General features: G+C 33.0%; 1 protein-coding gene across 2 annotated transcripts in view; it reads left to right on the forward strand.

The window, feature by feature from the left end:
* The first annotated feature begins 2515 nt into the window (after positions 1-2515).
* The window catches only part of LOC145292061 (uncharacterized), a 146263-nt gene continuing 129098 nt past the window's right edge, over positions 2516-19680 (forward strand). Inside the window, exons 1-2 of one of the 2 annotated variants that reach the window (XM_080138110.1) lie at positions 2780-3769; positions 16534-16603. Coding sequence is in view for 1 of the 2 variants with exons in the window: in XM_080138109.1 (XP_079994235.1) it covers positions 3733-3769 (37 nt within the window). In the remaining variant the exon portion in view is untranslated. Of the gene's footprint in view, positions 3770-16533; positions 16604-19680 lie in introns of both variants that reach the window. The other variant, XM_080138109.1, reaches the window with a different exon arrangement.

Genomic DNA, 19680 nt, shown 5'->3' on the forward strand with positions numbered 1-19680 from the left:
TGTGAAAGATGAAACGGGGGGGAAAAAAGAAACAAAAATGCCATGTTTTTTATAATGCATTCAAGATATCGGGACAGAATATTTCTTTATATTATTTGAATTCTTTAGACGACTATTCCCATCTTGAGTATTATTTTCACAACGTTTCGGTTGATGTAACTTCAAACTTTCTTCAAATGTATGTTATCAGACTCAGAAATATTTCTGTAGAACTCAAGAATCTGCTCAGAATTTCCACCAGATCTCTTTATTTAATCCATGCTCTCGTTCCGTCAGCCATGATTGAGTAGATGTCGTAAGTAATTCTCAATTGTATTCTAAATATCGCTTGCAAGGACCTCTAGTGCAGTGGATAGTGTGCTTGGTAAAACTTTGGTTGTAAAAGTTATATTTCTAAAGGTTGAGGGTTCAATCCTCAGTACGGACGACACTCAAAATACAATTGAAAATGACTTAGGACTTCTATCCAGTCATGACTGATGAAATAAGAGCATGATATCCCATGGGTTAAATAAAGGATTCCATTCAAAATTCTGTGCAAATTCCTGAATTCAACAGAAAAATTCTCGTGTTCAACAAGATACACCTAAAGAAGTTACTTCGACCGAAACATTGTGAAAATGACACTGAAGATGAGAAGAATCTAAATAATATGGATCATCAATCCTCATCTGAAAAATTCAGAAATGTGAATAGTTCTTGTGTTTTGAATGGTTGAAAGAAACTGCTGTCTAGTCAAGAGTTCATATGTAAGAATAACATTCATTGTTGTTGCTATTTCAAACACTAGCAAAGACAAGAATGAAAAAAAGTGAACCCACACACACATTTGGTTTCTGGCGACTATAAAAGAATTAATATTACAGTTTTAAAAGTTTTTTTTCACCATAACAAAGTTTATGTCGCACTAATTATATTTGATAGCTTTTGAGTTTAGGGGTGGACACACACACACACACACACACACACACACACACACACATACACACACAATAACACACATACACACAAAAAACACAAACACACATGCACACATAAACACACAAAAACGCATGAACACACGCGCAAACAAATACACACACACACACACAGAAACACAAAACACACACAAACACATGCAAACACACAAATACACACAAAAAACACACACAAACACACAAACGCATATGTACACACACATGCAAACACACACACAAACACAAAACACACACACACACACACACACACACAAAAGACACACACACAAACACACAAATACACGCACACAAACACACACACACACAAACACACACACACAAACACAAAACACACACAAATACACACACAAACACAAACACAAAACACACACATAAATACAAACACACACACACACACACTCACCTAGTCTCTGAAAGACATAAACATTATACTGATTGGGGTAGTATAGCAGTCACAAACATTGATATTCATTTCTTCTAGCAGAAACCAACTCTATTGAGATTGCTTGGTCACATGAGAACCAATCACAGAGGGGTTCACAGAGTAGTCAAAATGTTTAACAGCCAGCCACAAAGAAAGACATAGACATATGGTGAGCTACGATGTTCACTCACTCTTTCGCTGCCGGAAATTCAAGTGCCCCGAGACGTTTTCTGCGCAAGCGGCTAGAGGCGCCCTTTTTCTTTTTACTGAATTGCTCTGGAGGTTCAATGTTTTGATTTTTTTTTTTTTTTTTTTTTTTTTTTTTTTGGAAAAGTAGATTTTTATATTCAGAAGGATTTGTTTTATCGTTTTCATACAAAAATTTTTTTATTTTTGTTGAATTTCCATAGTTTTTCGCGACCTTGGTGAAATTGTTTCTTGAGTTTTTTATTTACTTTTGTTGAAATTCACATCAAAAGTTGGTTATTTGAAGTATTAGAAGGCAGTTTTTTTGTTTGTTTGTTGGTCCATGGTGAATTTCTAGTGAAATTATTTCTTGGGGTTTCATTTTGTTTAGTTTCATTGAAATTCACATCAAAAGATTGGTTACTTGAAGCATCAGAAGATAGCCTTTTTTTTTTTTTTATAGAAATGTTTGCGTGTTCAAAATAATCACGTCGGTGGGTCGCCAGTTTTGGCCTTTTCCAATGTTTCTTACATTTGTTTATTATTTATTAATTAATTTTACTATTATTGTGGGGAAAAGAAGTAAAGAGAGCAATACAGAGAGTCGAATTTACGATGTTCTTTCGTAGAAAATATATCAACAAAATAAATACAGTTAACTCTCAATTTATAAAAAAAGATTTATTACTTTTTAGGAAATATTTCAATGAAAATAATAGTTCATTTATGAGTGAACAAAAGGAGGGAATTAGTTGAGATTAAGGAAGTTTTAAAATAATTATTTACATAAAATTAATTAAAAATGAGCATGCGATAATAAAAGGGAGAATACAAAAGTTAGTTACTGTGTCTGTGTGTTCGCCCACATTGTTTTATCAGCCGACTCGCTTGCTACGTTCACAGTGTTGTCGCGTTAGTTTTTAGCTGCAGACAGTAGTGATATATATATCTTTCAACACTATCTCTGAATTTTGTTAACTGCCCTTTTTTTTGGAAAATACAGAGGTTTTTAAAGATTTTCACCGGCTCCCAGACACATAATTTCCGACAGCCCGGAAAGCTCTCTGATTGGTCAAAAAAAAAAATCAAAACATTGAACCTCCAGAGCAATTCAGTAAAAAGAAAAAGGGCGCCTCTAGCCGCTTGCGCAGAAAACGTCTCGGGGCACTTGAATTTCCGGCAGCGAAAGAGTGAACATCGTAGCTCACCATAGACACTCACTCCTGTCACCCATCAACTGAGCATGACTATTGTCACTAAATAGTATATATGCTTGAAGAAAGGACTTTCGGCAGCTAATACTTATTAGCTTTAATTCTTTTAAATTCACTGTCATCACTTCTGGCAACCTACACTATAAATTGTTGTTTATAGAAGGATCATATTTTCCTTTCTTTTAGCGATCATTTTTTACTTATTATAGTTGCAAGTTGCACTTCAGGTGATTAGCTACGGACTAAAAGCCTGAGAGGGTGGATCTCCTAGAACTACATAGAACCATACCTCAGCTTAGCACAGAGGGGGCCAATTCACCTAAATAGCCAAGTGCTGGAATGATTCATATGAAAAACACCACCACGAGTAAGGCCAGTAAAACACAGGGAGAAGGAAAAGCTTGGGAGGAAGGCAAAGCACAGGTTCAGAAATATACCCCAATCAACTGAGGAAAGCCCATTTCAATAACCAGCCTTCGGATATAAATGTAATGTTTAAAAATCAAGTTTCTTCCTAGAAGGGTAACTCTTGATCGCCAAGAACTACATAAATAAAATTAAAAACAAAAAAATGACCTTCCTTCATATGATAGAATATCCGGCTTAAATAGGTGATTCCGATATAATAAAATTAATTGAATAAAAGGCGTCGTTTATGTAAGTATTAATTCAAAACTCCTGCACTGTATTCTGGGACATTGTTTAGGAGAATACCTGAGCTAATCGATATATGTGACGTCACTGACACAAGGGAGAGCACTCTTGACAAACTGGGTGTTGCTTCTATCAAATAAATGGCGAACGGCTGACACCACCCGCTAAAAAAATACTAAATAAACATAAACAACCACTTTTCAACTGGAAATTATATGTACCGTCCACCTAAAATCAACCGTCTTCTTGGAGTGAAGCTTCCGCCTCTAGATTGCAAATGTCTGTAAGCGATCCATTACTAAAACAGTTAAAAGGTATTTTCTTTCACACATGTCGCGTTTCTTCGTTTTCTCTGTCTTTTTTTTAAATCGAAGGTCTAATATTATTTATCGTGTTTGTTTTTAAAACAATATCTACTGCAAAAAATAGTAATGCTTGCAATATATATTTAGGACTATTAGGATTTTAGTTATAATCTTGTTTATATATTTTATTTATAGATAATATATTTTTATTTTAATAATGAAAATTGTATTAATAGTAATAATATTAAAAATAAAAAGTAACAGGTTATTCTTGTTCGTGCGCGTTTTCTCTCGTATTTACATTTCTATATTAATAAAATTATTAGGGTGCATATTTAGAATTACGCTTATTAATCTCCCCCCGATTTTTTCGTGCTTATGCACTTATGTTACCGTGGTATTTAAAAAAAAAATTTTTTTATAGCATTTTCAAGTTCAATTCAAATTGTTAGGTGAAAGTAGAAAATAATTACAAAACACGTCCCTCCCTCTCTCTCTATGTTAAGAATAACGTTATTATTTCAGCACGGTCACATAAGTGTATAATCTGCACGGAACGAAGCTGTCATATTCCAAAAATTACGTAAATTGATCAAGTATTTTTTTAATTGAGAAAATCAAATTTTACAATTTTCAGCGATTAATAATAAAATAATTGTTTGTTTTTTCTTACCGCCACAATTTTCTTTAAAATTACGACTTTTATAGGTTTTCGACTATGTTAATACGAAAATCACATTTTTTTATTTAGACACAGATAGAGTGGGGGAAATTGTTGATAATGGTTGTAGCTAGTCGAGTGTTTTTGTGAAAGTTTGGCAAGGGGAGGAACCATAGATTGGAGCTCAGACGAGCACTTACTTGCCATGAAAATAACGATAGAGCAGAGACAGGCTCGTAGCGTCTCTTCTGTAGGAAAGAGGTTACAAGGAAGAGAAAATCATCACCTACTACTGGGTTTCGAAGCTGGTTTTGAACTCTGTCAAGGAAGGATAGAGCGCGCGCTGAGCAGCCTGCCCAGATATGATAACAGATTATTTATTTGTTTCCCCACGAAAACAAAATGTGACACAAATTCGTTTTTAATGTGGGAGAAACTAGCTCCCCCAAAAGGGGCACGGAGTGCAAAAATAAAATCGTCTCAGTATAGGAAGGTTTCTTCCTCCATTGACTGAGCTATTTAATTTTGGTGCAGGCAGAACAGACGCCACAGCGCCACACCCCGACCAGTTCTATCAGTCTTTTTCAACTGCTCAGATGTGGTAACAGTACTCCGTTTTAGGACGTACTTAGCTCTTATACAGATAGAGGAATGCATCGGCAGTGTGATACCTACTGGAGCGCCGGAGCGGTAGAGTGATCTAACCATTTTTCCAGTGATCTTGGAAATATTACAGTATCTGTTCGGTGCACAGTTAGGGATTAATAGGAATTAGTATTTAATGTAAAAATGAGCACAAATGTAACCATATTCACCCATGAATTTGGCATAAAGAAAAGCACTTATTTTAAGTAAACAAGAAGCTATAACTTTAACAAATTAAAAAGTCTACCAAACTACAACTTATCGAATTTATAAAGAATGTTTGTTTGTTTTTTATTAAAAATTTGCAATACAGGTGTTATGAAATTATTTTTAAAGTGACTTACTTCACCAAGCATCTGCTTTATAAATTAAACAAATAATATACTAGTTGGATTCCTGTCCCGGCATTGCTTGGGAAAATTGAGAAAACCAAGCCTGCTCCCACTACCGAACCACATATTCAAGTTATAAATAAAAGAAAGCCTAAACGGAAAAATTTAATGGAAAATATTTTCTGAATTCAATTAATATTTATTTTTTTGTAATATTGAAAATGTGATTTAGGATGCAAAAATCGTTTAAAAAAAAAAAAAAATTAATGAAAAATTGTATTGATTTTTAATAGCATGTGCAGAAAATAATTTTGGTTTTGGTGAATAATCGCAGTGTCTGATGTTTTGCCTATAAACTCTAATTGTGACTGTAAGTTTTGCTTAGTTTAATAGCATGATATGCAGTCATGTTAACATTGTAATCTGTAAAAGACAGGATTCAAAAAACAGTTTCAAATCTAAGCAGTCCCGCATTATTGCCCAAGCTCTAATCTCTGTCCCATCACTACAGTGTTGCATCTCTGTGCCTGTTTTACAAGTACTTTAATGAAATATGCTCTGATGAACTCATAACATTTGTGTCCCTCAACTCTAATAATCTGACAAGCAGCAAAATCTCACCCCTTCACTGTTGAAGTCCTTAGATGTTGGAAAGCCTTCTACTTCTCTAATATTTTCTTCCCCCAGACTGCTAGACTTAGGAATTCCATCCCTATTACTTGTTTCCATGATTGTATTAATGTGCAAAAGTTTAAATGTATTGTAAACAGACATCTCACGATCTCAATAACCTCTTACATTCCAAGTGGTAATATGCCTTATTTGGCATGAAAAATAGTAAAAATAAGTGAAGATAAATTGATGAATGAACGATTACAACCTAACTGTTGTTAAAATCGTACTGTACACCTACTAAATTGTTTTTTTTTTATTGTAATTACATATTGTATATGTAATTTTTGTAATTACATATTGTATATGTAATTTTTGTAATTACATATTGTATATGCAATTTTTATTACACATCAACCTGAATATATTTGTGTCATGTCGATTGTTCTAACTTCTGTTCTCATCTTGGATATTATTCTCACAATATTTCGGCCGATGTAATCTTCAACTTTCTTCACGTGCATCTCTAGGTGTATCAGAATTTTTGTAGGAATTTTTGACACCCCTAACACGAAACTGCGAATAAAATATAAAAAAAAAAAAAACTCGTAATTTCTCTTTTAAAAGTGGGTTGTTTATTTTCTTTATGGATTATACTTCCAAAATAAACTATTAAAGTTGTATAAAAAGTAATAGAAATATTTTTTTAAATTTTTTTTATAAACAGTAATGAAATTAATTGAATTTTATGAGTTCAATATTTTTCAATTTTTAAACTATAAAAATCTATCAAAGTGTTTCTATTGATTCTATTTTTACGATATTTTTAAGGTCAATGTGAAATTTTATGCTCTTTCCAATAAACCGAATATAATATTTTAGACAAACGTTTTGTTTTTTTTTAAATTCACGCCCCCCCCCATTTTGAAATGTCTATTAAAAAGTAAATAATTAATTTACTCACCAAAGTTTTATGTATCACAAATCGAAGATAAAAGGTCAATAAATAATATATTTAAATTTAAAACAAAAAAAGTTGTGTTTTTTTAGAAATTTACCTGTAAAGTCCGAAGTTAAAAACCATTTTTTTTTTTAAATTACGTTTTTTTTTTTTTTTCTTTTTAAATGAAACCTTGGTCCTTGCTCCTTTAATTGAAAAAAAAAATTAGTGTTTGAATTACATTTTTCGAGTAGTTATAAGCTTGGAAAAACATGGAGTCGAATTATTCAATATTTTTCACAAAGTTTCTGACACACTTAGTGCATCTCGTCGAACTCTGAATTTGTACAAAATTTTAAACAGAACCACATGGAGTACTTTGCTTTTGTTCTGTTAGTCATGATCAGGTTGAAGGCTTAAATAATTCATAATTGCGTTCTTAGTAGCGCCCACACTGAGGATTGAACCTTCAACCTCCAAAAGACTGCCACTTAAAACTGATTAATACTTAGCACTTTATCTGTTATAAGAGCAAGCTACTCCCATGGATTAAATAAAGGTTTACATTTGGAATTCCGTACTGATTCTGGTATTTGACAAAAAGATTCCAGAGTCTGATGAGGTATCTCTGAAGAAGGGCAGAGGTTCGTCTGAAATTTTGTGAAAATACCCTCCGATATGAGAACAGCAGTTCGAATACTATAATAAACTAATACAAATTATTAACCCTCATTACAAAAAATTTCAAGACATAAAACCTTAATATATGTTGAAAAAAAAATTAAATATTTATTAGGTCTTTTTTTTCTTCTGGTTCATTTTATTCTGTCTGATAAATCGCTAAAAAACTACTTACCCCCCCCCCCCCAAAAAAAACCCATAAAACGTGTAGCCGTTAAAAGTACTTTTGATGAAAATTAGATAATATTTCGTGTTTCTGATTGACCGCCTTGCATATCTTTAAACTGCATTTTATAACGAAACAATGTTTGACGTTTTCTGTGCTTCGAGTATTTGCAATATACTAGCATGGGTGCCTGGCGTTGCCCGAGTGTTTGGAGATGTATGCTGAAAAAACCCAAAAAAAACGGACAATTCTTTATACTTTGACCCCTATTATGACCCCTCAAAATTTATTTTGGGCTCAAATCAAGTTATTAAGTTAGATCCATGTACAAGGAACCTATATCTAAAATTTCAAGTGTTTAGACCCAAAATTGTTGGAGGAGTTTGGTACAAAGGTCAAATCGTTGAACTTTGACCCCCTTAACAGCCAAATTTCAGGCCGAAAACCGATCACATAGATTTTCCCAAATCTCAGTACCCTGTATATCAAATTTCGAGTCTGTAGACTAAAAATTAACAGAGTTATTGCGAAGGAAAATGTACACAGACAGATAGACGCAGACACGTTCACTTTTATATATATATATATATATATATATATATATATATAGATATTTGTTTTTTGTTTTTTTTAAATATGAGCTATTGTAGATAGAGGAGTGTCTGTTGTGAATGTTCTACAAAATGGAAACTATATATCTTGGTTTTGAAATCGAAATTGACAAGCAGTGTTTATCAATAAATAGTCTCTCATCATTTACTACTGCTTATATGTTTTTTGTTTCTTTTTACTAGGGGTGGGAGTCACTGCTTATTGAGACCAAAAAACCATGCACAGATAAGGGTTAATGAGTGTCAATTTGCCAGTGAGACAACACCTTGATTATCGGTAATAATGGAACTTGCGTAGTGTTCGTTTATTTAAGAGGATGGCTTAACAGGAACTTGTTCACATTAGGCTGAAAAACGGCTATGCTATAGTCAGGTGGGAAGTAGCCCCGTGGTATTGCATTCCACATACCCGGCAGTTCTAGGAAAGAAACTTTGGTCATGGAATTAAGTTTAGTTTTAGGTACAGATAGATAATAAGGGAAGTTGCTAGCAGTTGTTGTAGATAGAGGAGTGTCTGTTGTGAATGTTCTACAGTGGGGGGGGGGAGCATAGATAGAAGCTTAGTTGAGCACCACTCATGAAAATAACGCTACGTCTCTTCTGTGAGAAAGGAAGTTGGGTGAAAAAAAAATGATTTGCCCACTAAATTTCAAAGCCTGTTTTGAAACCTGTCAATGCAGGAAAGAGTACTCTTAGCAACTCCTCCACCCAGATGTGGCAGTAGTATTTTAAATTTCACTGGTCTAGTTCACTTTACAATAAATATAAATAAAAGACAATTTCTTTGCAAATATTTTGTATTGGATACCTTATTACAATGATGTTAAATATATTGAAATTTTATTAAATTTCTATTTATAAACAACAAAAAAAGATATTTGACTATTAAAAAAAAAAAAATGAAATATTTCAAAGAATATTTTACATATGAACTATATAAATTGTATTTTCAAACACTAAAATATATTCCAATTATAAAATATAGTAACAAACGTTTTTAAAAAGATGCTTTGAATCTTACCCCTCCCAAAATGTTCTAATTATATAAAAAAAAAATTATTTTTGATTATTTGTAAAATAACAAAAGTTTCTCATAAAAACATGTTTGATTTTTCTTGTATGTTAATAATTAAAAAAAAATAAAGACAAATTATGAATTGACCCCCTCCCCCCCCCCCAAAAAAAAACAGCATCCTGCCTAAAATATAACAAGTAACAGTGTTTTGATAAACACCGCTTACCAATTTCTGATTTAAAAATTGGAAGCCAAGTAGACTTTAACAATAATTTGGTAGTTTAGTGGTATGGAATTTTATTGTGCTGTGTATTCAAGATTTGATGGAATGACAATTTTAAGTGAATCTTCTTTTCTTGTCTTCATTTTTTGTTTTGATGTATTTACTTTTTACTGAATGAATTTATTTTCCAATCAGTAATGTTATTGGGATACAAGGTCTGATTTGTTAGAAATAGTTTTATTTGAAGTCAGCTGTATGATTCATATGCAATTAGCTCCGGTGATATTTTCCGGTGAATCTCTAAATTTTTCATATTAAATCTAAGTAATGTCGATGGGCGCATGATAGTCCATGCTAAGAACTAAGTAAGTTCTCCTCCAACTTCCTCTAAATCTAATTAAAATGTTATTAAAAATAAAATTCTGCTTTTAACAACATGGATCAATATTTGCCCTATTAAACTAACAGAACATATTTTTTTTTTATGAAACCCTTGTTATGAAAGCTATCGAGCATGAATGTAAAAGAGATTAACTGATTTTATTTTATATATTAGAAATATAATTTTGGTTCAATACAATCTTGCATACCAGTTCTATTTCTTTATGTGGACAAAAGTCAGCAAAGCTTAAAGAAAATCAAAGAACTTCAAAATAAAAATTATGCACCTGATAACTAGGGCTTGAGTATATATCTGTTAATATCTTATGTTTTTATATAGACTGATGTGGTTCTCAGTTGATTGACTGTCTTACTGTGTCAGATATATACTTAAGTCAAAACAATGAAAAGAATATTCTGTTGTCACAGCCCTACTGATGACATATACAAAAATAACATAAGCCAGTCGTTAGACTGCATACCTCCATCTGACAACATAAGGATGGGCCAAACTTTTCTCTTGACCTGACTTCTCTATATTGCATGAAATATTCTCATAATCATACCATGAAAACATTAATCACGAGAAAACTATTTATCTGATCAGGTTGAAATTTTTGCTTGGTGGTTATTGTTATCAAGGAACATCAAATCCATACATCAAATTTTGAAAAATCAGAAGTTGAAATTCTGACCATGACCAAACTTTTCAAAATCAAGGATCAAGGGTATAGATGATGTGGGATATCATTGGCTATAATAATATATGGGTTAACTGATGAGTCTCTATGATGAAGAAAACCAGACTCACTTTCATCTTTCTGTGACTTTTACCTAGATATCTCAAAATTTAAGTTGAAATGTGAATACTTAGCAGTTTATTTATTGAGATTGTCGGACTGACTTCCTCATCTTGGTTGTTATAGTCACAACGTTTCGGCCGTTTTGCCCTCCGGCCTTCATCAGGTGTTTTGTATCGAACAGGGGAACCGTTTTTTAGGAGTCTCGAACCCCACCCTTTATTATTATTACGGAGGTACCGTGTTTGGACTCCAGCTAGGCTCTGGGACATAGTTGCTGATTCTCTGTTTTGAATGTTACTTTTCGCTGCCTTCGTTCAGGATTGAAAACGGCTGAAACGTTGTGACTATAACAACCAAGATGAGGAAGTCAGTCCGACAATCTCAATAAATGAAAACACCTCGTCTCAAAAATACAGACAATTACTTAGCAGTTTATTTATTAACTCATTACAAGTTGTTGCTACTGACTTCTATTATTATATCCTATGGAATAAATCTATTTTATATTTTATATCTGTGTATTGTTTTCCACTCGACTATATAACACAAACGTGACCATAAACAACCTCTTTGGTGGAGATAACAATGCTGATTTATTATATAAATATGCTATTTACTTTATAAGCAGCTATAACAAATTTTGATAATTTGACTGGGCAATTATTTGTCGAATGTTCGACTTCACAGTTATTATACTATATCAGATTTTATTAGTTGTATGAAATGAAAGTGAGATGGGTGGGTCTGAACTTGCATTCTAGGTCAGTGAAATAGCAAAGAAACACTCCCTGCTTGGATCACCCTGATTTCAAATGAATGTCATTTATTCGAGGTAGACCCTTAACGCATCTGATCAAAATAAATACCACTTTCTTAACCTTTTGGCTCAGATTTGTTCTTCCTCCGTTGCTCGATTTTATCCCAATGGAATCTTTTTATATATATATATATATATATATATATATATATATATATATATATATATATATAAGTGAATGTGTCTGTGTATCTCTGTGTGTACATTTCCCTACGCAATAGCTCTGTCAATTTTAAGTCTACAGACTCGAAATTTGATATACGGGGTACTGAGATTTGGGAAAATCTATGTGATCGGTTATCGGCCAGAAATTTGGCTGTTAAGGGGTCAAAGTTCAACGATTTGACCTTTGAGAACTCTACCCAACTCCTCCGACAATTTTGGGTCTAAACACTTGAAATTTTAGATATAGGTTCCTTGTACATGGATCTAACTTAATAACTTGATTTAAGCCCAAAACAATAAATGTTAAGAGGTCATAATAGGCGTCAAAGTTTAAAAAATTGACATTTTTTTTTTTTGCTCAGCATACACCTCCAAACACCCGGGCAACGCCGGCCACCCATGCCAGTATATATATAAAAAATAAAATTTCCAACAAATTTGAGAGCACCTTAAGTCTGACAACATAAGAGATTTCTTGGTCTTCGAGCCAGGATCAAAGTGTAGTATCTGTTATGATACTACACTCTAATTTTTTGTTCTCGGTTAGAGGAGGAGAAATCCTTCATGACTGGGACAATTTAAATTTTTCTTCCTTTCTTCACATTAAAAAACGACCTTGGTGTCTAACTCTGCACTCTTGAAGAGGCAAAGTAAATAGGAACCCCTAAAATAGATATAGTATTGTGGTGAAACAGATGATTCGTGCTAAGAGTAGAATAGATGCTTTTATATCTTTTTGAGGAACGAGAATCAACAACCCCTATTTACCCTACACTTTTAATGACCTTGTGCCTAATTTGTTACATTGTCAAATTTTAAAAAATTTTATAGCAAAAAAAATAATTCAAAATGTATCTGTGCTGATATTTTCTGTCCTTGGTTAGTGAAGGAGAAATCCTTCAAAACAGGCAATCTTAATTTTTTTTTTACTAATCCAGAGTTATACTTTTTGGGGAACTTCAATTTTTCGCTTTACATGAAACACCTATCTTGTGTCTAACTCTGCTCTCGTGTGGAGATCACCACCATTCTCGATCTACTGATAGTTCAGGTTCGAGGTCAATGCTCTCTAAATCCAGTTGGTCCATATTTTCCAATGATTTTTAAAATTCTAAACCCCCAAAAAACAATACGGATACACACGCATGGTCCTCAATACACGGCTTCTATTAGAAGACATGAATGACTCTCAACTAATCAGTGTGACATTTCTTTTTCAATCACGAAAACATTAAAATTATTCAATTGGTGAAGAATAGCGAACACAAAGTTCGCAGCAAACAATGTCAGATCAAAAATTATTTACTTTTATAAAAAAAGAAAGAAAGAAATTATTAAATATTTCATAAAGTAATATATTTTTTATAATATTAAAAACAAATTCAAAACAGTGAAACCATAGCATTTTATTTATTACTAGACATGACCCGTTGGGTCAGTATCTTACATTAGCTATGGAATTAATGTATGAGCATGACACTTATGACGTAAAAAAATAGTTTTTTGTGACATAATAGAAACATTTCTATGAAAGTATATTAAAATGAAAAAAGAATATAGATAAATTTCTATGAGTCATTCTGTTTATAATTATTTTGAAAAAAAAACAACAATTACAGCCATTGTATTATAAAGTGGTTTACCATACTTATTGGTAAATGTGCACTGAACAGATACCATAATACTTAAAGTTAAATTCAAATTTTTATATATCTTTTTGAAATGAAATTGTTAGTTGAAAGTACAGAATAGTTAAAAAACACTCTCCCCATGTTAAGAATGGCTTTTTAAATAGAAAATAAAATGTAACTTTTTTTCATTTATTTTAAACAAACATTCATGACCCATTGGGTCAAATATTTAATTTATATGTTAATAAGGTCAATAAAACTAATTAAGACAATGCGGAAATGAACGATGTAAAAAAAAAGCAGAAAGTATTAACAATTGTTTATTTGGATAATTTAAACGTGAAAAGAAAAACAATTGGGATGCTGAAAACGTACACAGTAAAACAATACATTTTATTGTCGCACTGATTTTTTATTTTAACGCAAATTAAAAACATTTTTGGGGTTATTTATTTATGTTGGTAGTGTAGAAGAAAATGTATGAATGTTTTTTTAAGAAAGGTGTATTAAAAATGAAGAATAAATAAAAAACAATGTAGGCGGTGGGTAAATCGCCGTTGTAAAATGCTCTTATTGTTGTCAAGGGGTTAAAGTAGATTTATTTGTAAGAAAATTGCGTTAAAATAACTTAAACGTAATATGGAAATGAACGATGTAAAAAAAAGAAAATGCAGGAAGTATTAACAATTGTTCATTTGGATAATTTAAATGCAAAAAAACCCCCAAACAATTGGGACACTGAAAATGAACACAGTAAAACAATGTTTTATTGCCACGTTGATTATTTATCTGTAATGCAAATTAAAAAAAAAAACATTTTCAGGGTTATTTATGTTGGTAGTGTAGAAGAAAATGTATGAATATTTTTAAGAAAAGTGTATTAAAAAATGGAGAATGAATTAAAAATAACAAAAAGAAAGGCGGTGGGGAAATCTCCGTTGTAAATTGTTCTTATGGTTGTCAATGGGTCAAAGTTGATTTATTTGTAAGAAAATTGCAACAGTATAGTTGTAATACAGAACAGTAGCAAAATATCCCCACCCTTCCCATATTAAATAATAATTTCTAAGTAATAATGTTAATATTTCAGTGCGCAGGTTAAATTCTGCAAAAGTAGCGATTTGTGTTTATTTGTTTACGCTATTATGGGTTTATGTTTATGTACACATGTGCAACCGGAAGTCGTAAACCGGATGTGTGGTTACAACACCTGTTACAAGGTCATTTGAGTTTTATAATTATAGAGATATTATATAAAAAATAATTGAGAAAAATGCAGAATTTTTTCTTACTGTTTGCTGCTGATTTTAAGTCACCTATTCTTCTGCATAACCATCTAATGTTAGTCTTTCTTTCTTTAATATAAATTTAAAACATTTGTTAGTGTGTATGTTTGTATGTCTCGCTAAAACTTTTGACACACATAACCAACACTTACAAAATTGGTCTCTCGACTGACAAATATCCAAAAATGGGCCAAAAATATTTATTCTTTCACTGTCAACTGAGCCGTTTTTTATGAGGAGGGGTCACTTTTTTCATTGATATTTTTTCAACGTCATCATATGCCTTGCAATGACTAAGCTTAATTTGAATGGTGGTGATGTCGTATGTCATGGTGGGCACAGCGACTAAACCGTTTGCTTTTTTTTACTTCCTTTTCCTCTTAGCACTACAGGTTTGAGCCTGCCTGCCTGCTTGCTTATTACTTTTAAAAAATTGTTGTGCTCGCCTGGCTATATTCTACTATTTGGATATATATTTATTTTTTTTAGGGGGGGGGGTTGGTTAATTTTTTTTTTTTTTTTTTTTTGCTCAATACCCTTACCATAAAACCTCTCCACATCCAAGCAACGCTAGTGAAATGTATAGGAGTTATTCGATAAATCGTCATTTCTTCTATGTTAATCTTGATTAGTGAGTCCACACTGTTTTTCTATTTTCACCATGTTGAAACAAATGATTCTTGGATAAAACAAAAAAAATTGATGAACTCTTGAGGTGCAAGACTAAAGGTAAATGGGATGACCCAAGAGAACTTGGATGCAAGTGGCAACAAGAATCTTCGACAATGAAATTTGAATAGAATCGACCCACCAAACTTGGAGGCTAAGATTCCAGGTTGCTAGCAAACGTTGGACACCTGACCAAGCGAAATAAAATGACTAAATGAATATGATGATGATCATTATCATCGTATGCGGTCAAAGGCTTGAGTAGAACAAAATCCAATTTAAGGGTTCTTGATAAGGTGCAGAAACGCATCTAATTTGATTTGCTTCACCCTTTTTCTTTGCAACCTCTCTCTCTCTCTCTCTCGGATGTGATATTGCTAGGCTCAATCTTTTTTGTAAATACTATTGCTGTATTTGTTTTTCACAATTGTCTGATCTATTTCCTACTTCCTTTGTTCCAGCTCATTTGACTCGTTGGTCTAGTGGTCTCCATCAATTTGCTGGTTTCATACCTCATTGTAATACAGCTTCCTATTCTTTGTAGCTTCTTTCCAAGAACTGCAACCTTATGGAACTCTCTTCATGCTATTTTTCTCCTAACTAAAGCCTTGGTCTTTTCATCGTTTGCCTTTGTGATAATCATCTTTTACTCTTGTCAGTTCCTTACATCAAGTGGTTTCAGACCTTGTCTGGAGTAATTTCCATTAAAATATTGCCCATATTGAGATTTTGACGTAAAGTATCCGACTACCTTTGTTTTAGCTGCTCTCTTGGTTATTTCACGGGGCTTGCATCTTTAATCCCATTTTAGTGAGGGTGTTAGCATATGAATGTAGTACATGTCTGTACCTATGCAAACTATTTTATCGAAAAGAAAAGATTGCAGACATCACATTTGATATTTTTGTGCTATTGTGTTTGACTTGGTAGAATTTCAACTTCGTTTAACCTGTCTGCATCTAGACAGACAGAAGAGAGTGTGTGTGTGTGTGTGTTGTATTGTAAATAGAGATGATAATTTTAAAAAAGAATAACATCTTCCTCTGACAGTTTATTTATTTATTTACAATTTCACTAATTTCAGAAAAAAACAAATACCAAGCATTTATTTTTTTTTTTTTTTACCTTCTACTAGGCGGTGTGGCTTTGAGAAACCAGAACCAGTACTGGCCTACAAAAACATACTCGTTGGGATGAGGGCAAAGGTAACACAGATTCTCTTAGAACATTATTGTTATTTGAGGAGAGTCGAAAGTGGACTTTGGGTTTACTTTTGGCAACCTTGCTCTTATTTTTTGCTTTAGTCGTCACATTTTATAAGCAATGTTTCTGACAAAGTGGGAAAAATTGCTGTTTTCTGGATCAGAATCTATCCGTATCACACTTATACTTGATTAGTTTTTGGCCTTGGATTAGTACCTTTATTTTTTGTCTTCTTTTAGCTTCTTACGTCAAATGGCTTTATGATTTGTCTGGAGTAATTCCCATAAAAAAAATAAATTTAAATATCATTGAGATGAGAAGTAATCACGTTTTTTTTTCTTTTTTTTTTTTTCTTTTTTAAAGATTTTACTGCAATCTACATGTGCTTGGAATCTTCAAACGAGTCATTGTTTTACAAAAAGGTTTAGGAACATATACAGTTGTTATATATCTAGAGACGGGAAGTGAAAGTTTTTTTTTTTTTAATCAAGAAATAAATACTACTGATTGAAAAAATATACAAAAAAAATCAAAATTATCTGCTCTTGATGTGTTGCAGTGTGTATGCATGCCATGCACACATCAATCGAGTTGTCAGAATGATTGTATAAACATTAAAGTTTACCATTGATTGCAATAGTTTTGTTTTGTTTGGTATATCGATCCTGTTTGGTCATTTAATTCCATGAAAGGTTATTTATATTAGTTTTTATGCATAATTTTTTTTTTTTTTTTTTTTTTTTTTACAAAAGAAGTCACTACTTATCAAGGCCCGGAAGTAAGGGTTATTGAGTGTATGGTAGTCACTGGGAAAATATCGTAGTAATTGTTAGTAGTGGGAATTTGGTAAATTGGATTATTTAAGGGGAATGGTTCACCAAGAACTTGTTTACATTGGACTAAAGACGACCATATTGTAGTTAGTTGGAAAGCAGGTAAACGGAACAGAGTTCCACAGGTGTGCAGTTCTAAGAAAGAAGCTTTGTTCATGGAATCTACATTTAGGTTTAGGTACAAATAAAGTTGGTTGGTTGGTTGTTTTACGGCATATCAACCCTTTTCAGGTTATTTAATGCAGAATCCGGTGATTTTGAAAATTTTTTAATAGAATATATTTGTTTTTTGCAAGTCAGTTTCTATTTAACCCATAGTTGGGACCCTAACAGGTACTACCACTCCGGGTCACAGTGGACCTGGGAGCAATGGCAATTAAAGGGTGGCTCCACACTCCCCAGAGCCCGCAAGCTGGGGCCTCACCATCGGATATAATTTAAGGTCATATCCAGGACCCCCATTGAGGGACTTTTACCCTCTGCAGGGGGGCAGTCGGCGTATTCTAATGCTCCACCGACAGGGCCGTACAAATAAAGAATGGGGGAAATTATTGGTAGTGGTTTCAGCTAGACGAGTATTTTTCATGAAAGTCAGGCAAGGGGGGGGGGCATAGATTAGAGCTGAGATGAGTACTTGCCATGAAAATAATGATAAAGCAGAGACAGGGAAGAAGGGTTCAAAGCTGGTTTTGAACTCTATCAGGGCAGGATAAGCCATGCTGAGCAACTTTTGGCCAGATATTGTAACAGTACTTTAGGACGTACTTAGCTCTTATACAGATAGAGGATTGCATCAGCAGTGAGATATCTACTGGAGTGGTAGAACGATCCCACGATTTTTCCAGTAGTTTTGGCAACTGATTTGATGTACGTGTTCAATCTCAGATCAGTAGCAAAGGTCAGACCCAGAAGCTTGTCAAAACATGGAGCCTCTCCAAGATGAGAGATATTCATTTCAATTTATGCCAGATGGGGATCAGAGTGTTAATGGTGTAAAGATAGAAGCTTGGTTTTAGATGCATTAAAATTAACCTGCCACTTTTTTCAACATTGCACCATGTGCTCAAGATCAGAGGAGAGAGAATCAGAACTTGGTCGTTTATGGCTTTTGAAGTGTTGCCATAGATATTAGTGTTGCCAGCATAAATGTCTACGAATGATCTTAGATTATTGTCGGTAATACTGAATCATGTTTTTTTCTTTTTTTTTTTTTAAATGTGTAGTGCTGGAATATTTGAGTGGGTAAAAAGATTTTTGTGTATTTTCAAATTTTCTTGTAAAGTCTTGTGATTTTCAAGAAATTGAACATGTTGTCTACATAAACTTTGTTAATCAAATCCTTCATATTGTCTACTTGCTAGTATTTTTGTCTGGTTTGTTGATCTTTACAAGCAATCCCTTTTTTTTTTAAAATTTTCTTATTAGTTCAAGCGGGGGATGGGACATCCTACCGAATGCCAAACATCCACCCATTAACTCTAATATTGCAACCAAGAAATCTTTTTAAGATTCTGACTGTCCGTTTAAGTGTAATTGTTTGAATCTCTCTTGCACTTGGTTCACCGGGTATATTTGCCAGGTAGTTTAAAAATTTTTTTTTCATAAGTCCAGTTGTTCCTATAATTACTTGAATGATAGAGATCTTCCAAATATTCCAATTTCTTTTCATGTCATACATAAGACCTTGGTATTTTGTTATCTTTTCCTTTTCAGCTTTGTTTAACTCTGCATCATTGGGGATACTGAATTAATATGCATTCAACTCTGAAGTGTGACTAGGCGTGTTGAAGGTTCTTCTCTCTCCAGTACCTAAACTCTCTTATCTGTACCTAAACCTAAACGTAGATTCCATGAACAAAGCTTCTTTCTTAGAACTGCACGCCTGTGGAATAGTCTTCCGTTTTCCTGCTTTCCAGCTTTCCAGCTTTCTATAATATGGTTGTCCTCAAGTCCAACGTGAACAAGTTTCTGATGAGCCGTTCCACCTAAGTTAACAAATTTACCGAACTTCCATTACTATCGATTGCTATATTGTCCTTTTGACTATTCTACACTCTTTAACCCTTATCCTTGAGTGGCCTATCGGCCTTGATAAGTGGTGACGTACTATGTAAAAAAAAAAAAAAAAAAAAAAGGAAATATGAATGAGTTAAGTGGTCTTCTGTATCCTGGTTGCCAGTTTTTGATGATTGATAATGTAGTTTATTTATTGGAAAAAATATTCCACAGGTCTTTCCATGTGGTTG

This window comes from Euprymna scolopes, chromosome 13 (assembly GCF_053919585.1).
Source record: "Euprymna scolopes isolate OS-2025 chromosome 13, ASM5391958v1, whole genome shotgun sequence".
Lineage (NCBI taxonomy): Eukaryota > Metazoa > Mollusca > Cephalopoda > Sepiida > Sepiolidae > Euprymna > Euprymna scolopes.